Raw genomic sequence first — 8,972 nt, forward strand, 5'->3', positions numbered from 1 at the left:
TTCAAAATGGGTGGTGACCATGAAGGACATTATGCTGAGTGAAATATCTCAGCCACAAAAGGACAAATACTGTATAATGCCACTGTTAAAGAACAGGATTGATATGGGGGTTGGGGGGGAAACTAAGAAAAGAGGGGATAAATAATGCACACAGCATTGAAACAGATGAGAGAGAGAGAACTGTATAAAAGGAACATATGAATAGATATTATTGGTATGACAAGAGTCCAGAATAAAAGTTGCATAGTAAACTGCTCTGGAGCAGGGCCTGGGGGAAAATAATACAACAATGAAAGAACTTTTTTTCCCAAAAAAAAATGTGAACTGAGGGGGAGGGGGGAGAGGGAGGAAAATCTGTAACAGTGAATGAATAGAAATTTTTTTTTTAATCCAAAGATGAAAAAAAACACACCCTCAACAACCAGTTATTAGTTGGATCCAATTCAACAGCAATGAAAGACAGAACATATTTTTTAATTCCTTTAGAAGCACAATATTTAGTGATAAAGCAAATCCTAGATGACTACATGCAGAATTTCAATAAGACTCACTATCATCCAAAATTAAGCTGTATAGAAATTAGGAATGTGTACAGAAGTTAGGAAGAAAATGTTGTTTTGTATTTTTTAAGCAAGGAAATCATAAGTGTAAAATTCAGCAGTGGAGGTTCAAGGATGGAATAAGAAGGAGCTCATTGTCAGACGCAAGGGTTCAGTAATGTTCTAGGTCATCGAAGGGATAGTAGATTCAAAAGTGTTCATTTCTACCTGTTACTATATTTTATACCTATTTGATTTTAATTGTAAGGGTAATGACTATATTTTTACATTCCTAATGCTTTGACTGTAATATAGATAATTAGTAAAAGAATGAAACTATTCATATTAAACATTTAAAGAGGAAAAAAAGCACACTTCTTAGTAACTTTTGTGATGATGATACGTACAAACATGCCCCTGTGTTTTAGCTTGTTCTCAGTCAGAACCCCCTGTGTTTTAGCTTGTTCTCAGTCAGAACCAGTGCACATTTATGCAACTTCCATCAGGGCCAGGACTAAATTCAGCAACTTATTTAGGCTCCAGATGAAACCATTCATCACTGTTGGGCCTGCCTTTTCAGTTCTCTCCTCACACTTCCAGTGCTCGTGTTTCTCTGGGATCTGTAGTATGAGGGCAGGGCACACGCACAGAGCCTAAAGGAGGGTTCTCTTGGGTCTAGAGGATGAGGACAGAAACATTTTCCTGAGAGAAACACCATTTGTGAGCATTATTCATGAATCCCAAATACTGCATTTCTTGATTGATTGATTGATTTCTTGTGCTTTTTACATTGTGCATAAATACTTACCTACATATATTTTCACAATTTAGGTTTGCGTTTCTTGGTTCGTCTCTGCACAGATATTGGACTAAAAGAAGTTCAAGAATATGCGACAAAACTCAAGAGATTGGAAAAAATGAAAGAAATAAGGGAACAGGTATCTCATATGGGCCAAAAACTGCTATCTGTTAATTTTCAAAATGTCAGTCTTCTGTAATTCAGAATGATTGATGTTGGGAGCCTCTATTGGAAAAACAAGAGTTGAAATTCTTTTCTTTCTTTGTTCTGCTTTGGAATAGTCAGAAATAGAAATGAAATTCAAGTTTTAAGATCAATGTCTGTAAAGGGGTTTTTAAATAGTAGCAAGTACAATGATTTCAGTACCCTCTGATTAATAGCTACTAACAGACAAATAACTGTTATCTTCTACAGTATAAAATAACTTCCTGGTTAATTCGCACACTTAATTTTTAATTGGAGAGTGCCATGGCTCATGGAGAATAAACAGCAATGGCTTGTACACAACAATAGTACCATTAAGCAGTTTCACGATATGGTAAAGTAAAGCTCAGAGAATAATAGCAATTTACATTCAAGCAATTTTAAGTTTTTTTTTTTCATACAGCATGTCTAAAGCATTGTTCTTACTGTTATTTCTTTAAAAGAGTAATTGTAGGGGAGCTCTGGTGGCCTAGTGGCAAGGAGCTGCAACTACAATCCCAGAGGCACACGGTTTGAATCCACCAGATCCTCTGCCGGGAAAAGGAGGGACAATCTCCTCCTGTACCAGTCAGATCTGATTTGACGGTACACTCACACACACACACACACAAAAATTAAGTAAATAATTGTTACAACTTTGAGTTTAGGATATCTAATATTTTTTAATATCCACATTTCATAGGGAAACATATACTATTGAACCTCTATTGAAAATATAGTTTTGAACAAGGAATTAAATTAACTTAGTTTCTTTTTGTTTGTTTGTTATAGCATTATGTAGATGTAGTGATAAAGAACCTTCTCAAAAATTTTATTATCTTGGATACGGAGAAAATAAAAATTCTGTATTTGCTTTCATAATATAGCTATCTCACTTATGCATTTAGGATATAATCTGATTGCCTTATACTCTTTATGAACATACCAGTTGTAGAAGAATTATGAACACTGCCATCATATTTCACCATAAAATTCTGTAAAATATTAAACTGATGCTAATGTTCTGTGCTAGGTTATAAAGTCAAAATCTGCTGGGAAAACTAATATGTTACCAAATGCTAATTAAATGAGATCCTTATATGATAACTAACAAAAAGCATTACCATCACGTAGAGTCTGATTTGTGACAGTTGTCCATCCAGTTTCTAAGGCTCCACATCCCTCCCAGAGGAGACTACCCATCTTTGTCCTGAAGAGCAGCTGGTAGATTTTCTCTGCTGGCATTTTTGTTAGGAGATCACCAAACCAGAAGCGCTTTGTAAAATTTAAAGTGATATTGTCATCAGAATCACTATAAAATTTGTTACATTAAGTATTTTTTAAAAAAACACAACCCAAACTATTTCCAGCCAAGAACCCTATTTATAGGTCAAAATTTGTTATGTGTTGTTGCAAAGTATGTTGTTGTTATGAGCCATCGAGTTGGAATCATCTCATAGCTGACCCTCCAACAGATTTTCAGTGGCTGTAAATTGAGATTGCCATTCTTTCTCCCTTGGAGCAGCTGGTGGATTTGAACCACTTGCCTTTGGGTTGACAGTGCAACTCCCTTACCCACTAAGGCCACCAGAGCTCCCTAGGACAACAGATGTCTCCCTAGGACAAAGTCAAATTCTCCACAGCTTTCATCAGCTTAAATATCAGAAATTTAGTTAACAGTGAACAGGTGATAAAAAGAAACTCTGGATCATATATAATACACTTCTCTTATAGCCTTAAATAGTACATTTGGTCTGGGCCTTATCTGAGGAGCCCTCTGTGAGGCCCCTGGCATGGCAGTAGTTAGGTGCTCATATGTCAGCTGAGCAGTCAGCAGGTGAAACATGCCAGCTCCTCGGCAAGAAAAAGATCCGACAGTCGGCTTCATAAAGATGCACAGCCTGGAAGCTGTGTGGAGCTCTTCCATGCTGTCCTGCTGGGAAAGACTAGACTTGCCTGCGAGCGAATCAACTGCAGTGGGATCGGGTGGGTTTTAGTTCCATCCCTGCTTTGACAGCCTTCTAGCGTGGACTGTTAAAAGATCACTAGTTAGCTTCCTAATGCCCTGAGAACATCTGCAGCCAGCTCACAGAGTCATACCGCGAACTTTAGGAAGCATTGAGTCCAAGAAATGCCTAGGAATTGAACTTGAGGGGTGAAGGCCAAAACATTCCCTTTGCTAGAAATTCAGAATTTTATACATAATTATCCTGTAGCTTCCCATTTAGTATCTGCTTCCAAACTGCATCTTGCTTGAGCCATTGGAAATGGTCTTTGTGCTCATTGGTATTTCTTTTCTTTCTCTCTGTGTCTTATCATCTTTCCTTATCATGTTTTTGTCACATGTTCAACTCTCTTACTTCACCTGGCTAATATCGACTAATATCTATATGGGTTAATGAAGTCTACTATTATAAATGAATAAATGAATGTAATTAAAACTCCCCCCAATTCTCAGTTTCTTTTCCATCAAAATATTTATATATCCTCTCATGATAGTCAAATTTATTGTATTTCTCTTGTTTTCCTGACTCTTTTCATATCCATCAGTACTTTAAAAAAATAAAAGTACCATTTATGTTGAAAACGATAGGTTTCTACTGAGTATATTTAAAAATAAACCCCTTTTGTTTAGTAAGCCTTATGATACAAATGGATTGTGTAATTTTATAAAAAATATTGATAGTATCAACTATAATTCAGGGAGAATATTTTAAAAGTCATGAGTACATACCATTTGTCAAGTATCCCTAAGAAGTTTGGAAATACCCATGTTTTTTTTTCCCAACAAATGCCTGGTTTTATGAACTGCAAATAATCCCTGTGTTGAACTCACTTTCCTAATGGCTTTATCAGTAATGTTAGTAAATTCATATGAGTTACCATTGCTGTAATTACATTATCTTAGTCTGGATTTTGTGTTTGTGTCTGTGTATTGTTGTTATGTGCCATTGAGTTGGAATCAACTCATAGCTGACCCTCAAGTGGGTTTTCAGAGGCTGTAAATTGCATGGGAGGAGATCACCCACCTTTCTCAGAGCAGCTGGTGATTCAAGTTGCCTGCCTTTGAATTGGCAGCTCACCTGCTTACAACTAAGCCACTAAATCTCCATAGAAATCTATAGATATATAGATGATAGATATAAAAACAGATATTTACATATAGATATTTCGTCCAGGAGCCAGGTGGCATCATGTGCTACATGTTAGGTTACTAACTGAAAGGTCACCAGATCAAACCCACAAGAGACACCTCAAAGGAGAAAGCTGAGGAAGTCTCCTTCTGTTAACATGTACAGCCTCAGAAATCTGATAGTGAGTGACTGGCCATGGGTTTGGTTTTGGTTTATCATTCAGGAGGGCCTCTTTTGATTAGATTTTGATAAAACATTTCTTGGAATCGGTTTAAAAATCAATTCTCTCAGAATAGCTTTTTCTTACTATTTCCCCCTACACCTTTATTGTTTTCATGTGCTCTTAAGTTGGAGCTGACTCATAACAGACGCTCTGGTGGGCTTTCGGAGACTGTAAATTTTATGGAGTAGATTGTCCAGCTTTCTCTTGTGGAGCAGATTCGAACCACCTGCCTTTGGGTTGCCAGATCCAAACCAGATTCCTTTAGAATTAAATTCATAGCCCTCCTCTACAAAGTACTGAAATAAACATTCAGTCTTTCATCATGAAATCTTTCATGATTTCATTGAAGTTGTTCTGGACTGCATAGTGAATGGCTCCTTCCCTTTTCTTCTAACATGTTTCTCCCTGTTTTTGTAAGCATAATGAATTTTCTCTGTCATTGTAAGGTGCTACTCATTAAGTCAACATCAAGGAAATACTTTTTTACTTTAGTTTTGTTTATAAATTCAAACTATAGGGACAGGGGAATCAATAACAAAGAAAGGACCTAGGAAGAAGCAGCCAAACTAGAAAGAACCCTCAAATGTACCTGAGATCTGACTTCTCAATTAATTATTCTTTCTCATTTCAATTTGTCTTTTAGTTTGTGAGCCCAGAGGGCAGGGCCTTCTATTACTTGGCTTGTGTAGTGTATAAAACACAATTAGTTCAGAAACAAAGGATAACAAAAAAATAGACTTAAGGATTCTCTCTCCTTTATTTTTTTTTTGTGAGAAGTAAACATACTTTATTTTAACTTCAGCTGTTTGATTCAACTTTTCAAATCCAGAAGATCACAGTAATAATGAATTGGAAAAGTGTCAGATGTTGGAAAACTTCAACCCACGGGATAATTGTCTTGTAAATAGAGAGTGGCTTTGGTTCAGGAGCTTCACATGTCCTGGTGACACTCACTCCCTCTTCTTTTCTGCTGACAGCGTGCTGTAAGGTTTGGTTTCAACCGTGGCTTTCCAAGGGTCTTTCTCCCCTTTTCCCTTTTCTTTTTCATTTTCACTAGTCCTACCATGCACTAGCTATGCCTCTGTCTAATGCTTTAATAAACCTCTTTCTCTAAAAAACAAAGCCACACACACAAAAAAAGTCGTAGTGTCTTATGGTGAACCTAAAACTTCTTGTTACTTTTTCTGTGTATTTCCTCTTTAAAATTTGCCTTTGTGTACATGCTTAATATTTTTCATACATAATTAAAATGTATTCCAAAACATGTTTAAGTTCATCTTCCTATCTCTCTTCCACCATCTCTGCTTTTTTCTCTTGCTTGTTTAATCTCTTTTCTATCTCCAAGGAGATTGACTAAGGCACACACTATACTAATCCCATCTCATTAAGAAAACAAAGACATAGTCTTCCCAAATGAGGTTATACCTGCAGGCATAGGGGTTAATAAATGTTAGGATTTATACACAATTCAATCCCTACCACCACCCCAGACCCTAATGAATTAAAATCTGTGAGGGGCCCAGGTGTCATTTTGTGGTGTTGTTAGGTGCCGTTGAGACGTAGACGACTCATAGCGACCCTATGAACGATAGGCCTGAGCACTGTTCATAGAGTTTCCAGAGGCAAGCCATTTCAGAAGTGGATGCCACTCCTGCTTCCAAGCTTGTTTTAATCGGGGAGCTCCACCAAACACTGTCCACATGGGTCCACCTATTACCATATTTGGCATGTGAGTGTCACAGTGTTTAGCATCACAGCAACGATGAGTTACCTCTGTTTTAAGAAAAAGTAAATAAAACAACAACAACAAAAATCATTGGAGTCAAGTTAGAACTGATTTATAACTGACCATTTCAGAGGCTGTAAATCACAGAGGAGGAGATTTCCCTCTTTCTTCCTTGGAGCAAGTGCTGGATTTGAACTGCCCACCTTGGTAGTGTAGTTCCCTACCCACTAGACCACCACTGAAGCCTCTAAGTCCACTGGAGGGTAAGCTATCGACATTTTCTGATTCGATGACAATGAGGTAAAGTGGGCATAAAATAAATCAGGCCTGAAATTTTCAAACAATTTCAAAATGTTTAAGCACTATTATTAGAGACATGTTTCTCTTCCTGAAATTATTTTGAAAGGAAGACTGAATCCACCCTTGTGTGGGGGAATCACATTCCTAAGGAAAGAGGAAACCTCCCTGAACGCCAGAGTATGCAAATGTTCACAGTCACACAGCCTCTTCCCCTCCTCTCAGGACGCTCTTAGCAATGCTGTTTTTTAAAGAAGTTTTGCTTTTCTGTTTCACTAAGCTTAGGGGAGGAAACTAATTTAAAGGAAATCTGCACAAACTAGGTTACAGGCCTGGAAAATAGCTAAATGGGGATGAGAATCAAGTATTTCACATATGAAAAGGGAAGTGAAAAATATCAGCTCAATTCCAGAGAGGATTAGAGAACATGAGGAAACTACAAAAAGCAAAAGATACTAGATAAGTTATTCCTAAAACATGGAACATTCACTGATAGCTCAAAATGAAAATATATTTAGTTTTAAAATCTAATTTTTAAATTTTAAAAAGTCATGTTGACAAAAGCTATCTCAAGATTTACTGTTTTTCTCCCACAAAATCAGCAAAGAATTACAAGAAATGTTTTAGGCAGATTTGTAAAGCATGATATTCAATATTAACATAAAAGCTAACATAAAAGCTGAGTTTTCAACTATTACTCATAAATAATGCAATGAAAGTAATGATGTAAACGAGTTAATCGGAAGCCTTTTTGGTATGTTTCTTAGAAGGAAAGAGATTCAGAGGGAAGATCTCATAAAAGCTTTGTTTTAAAATTAACTACGTAAAACCTTCCAGTTCAGAAGTTTATATGAGTAATGGAAATTTTATATTACAGAAGTTGGTTACTACATTTACAAAATTATCCAAAAATACAAGCCACATGTTTTTGGCTTAAAATTTGTGGTGAATTAGGCATTGATGACGTTTCCGGGGTAGGATTACCAATCGTTCTAGTCCTCCTGGAATAGCATTGCTGACCCAGAACCAGCTCTTCTCTAGTTCAGATCTGCTCCCGGTCCACAGGTGGAAAATGAGCAGGCTCCTCCCATACCATTTACAGTGTCAGAAAACCTGCTGGATGTCAGCTAGGGGTCGGTTTTGAGTCCACACAATGAATTATTTTTTTCCTCTTCATAAAGGCCATTGATTTCAAGTGTTTTCCAGCATTACCTCATGCTGGCTTCTTTGTTCACTCAAGAAACATGGTTTGTGATCTGTTTGTGCAGTGCTTGTCCTGGGCATTGTGGAAGATACAGTAATGTCAAAGAGTTGGCACAGTTCTTAAAGTGCTTGCAGCTTGATGACAAATGAGATTAATCCCCATTGTTCTGCCACAGAAATAAGCTTGTGGCATCATGAGGTGTGAACATAAAGAGATAGGGGATCCAGTCCTAGACAGGGGACCCTGGCCAGTTCGTAAGGGAAGAGCTAGTCTTTAGACAGATTTGACTTGGATACTTAGAGTTTATAGTGGGGAGGAAGAATGTGAGCAGGGGGCTGGCGGCATGATGTCGATAAAGGTCAGACTCTTGAATTATTTGGAGTTGAAGCTGCTATAAAATGTTTTCAATTCTGTTTTAGTTCTCTTAAATTTTCTAGTCAATCAGCTTTAAGTAGGTAAATATGTGTTCTAATTGATATAAAAATCCAGTTATTATGCAATTGTAATAGCATGCTCTAGTGGGCAGGAGTGTGGACGTCTTTAAAAAATTACTCTGATTTCAATGAAAATTTACAGAAAGGTTAGCTTTTCATTCATTCATCAATAAACATTTTCCCCCCTCCCTCCCTCCCCTCAATTCACTTTGTAATACATGTCTTGTTTCAGGTCATTTTCATACATATAATGTCTAATCATCCATTGTTTTCAGCTAGCCCTTTCTTTCCCTTCTCCCAGTGTAGTGTTCACTGTCTATTCCTTCCTTTCCTGACATGACAGGTAATCAGCTCTGGGAGCTTTCAGAACCAAGTTCTCATTAGCTGTGAAACCAGGACCATGAAAAAATTGAACACATGAATATTGACATAT

At 37.1% G+C, this 8,972-nt stretch overlaps 1 protein-coding gene across 1 annotated transcript in view; it reads left to right on the top strand.

Annotated features, from left to right (window-relative positions):
• Positions 1–8,972, top strand: part of IFT88 (intraflagellar transport 88 homolog (Chlamydomonas)) — a 143,577-nt gene that overhangs the window by 96,061 nt on the left and 38,544 nt on the right. The window contains exon 22 of the mRNA XM_006894098.1: positions 1,371–1,477. Coding sequence (XP_006894160.1) covers positions 1,371–1,477 — 107 coding nt within the window. The remainder of the gene's footprint in view (positions 1–1,370; positions 1,478–8,972) is intronic.

The sequence above is a fragment of the Elephantulus edwardii genome, unplaced genomic scaffold (assembly GCF_000299155.1).
Source record: "Elephantulus edwardii isolate Elephantulus edwardi_28Jun2011 unplaced genomic scaffold, EleEdw1.0 scaffold00135, whole genome shotgun sequence".
Taxonomy (NCBI): domain Eukaryota; kingdom Metazoa; phylum Chordata; class Mammalia; order Macroscelidea; family Macroscelididae; genus Elephantulus; species Elephantulus edwardii.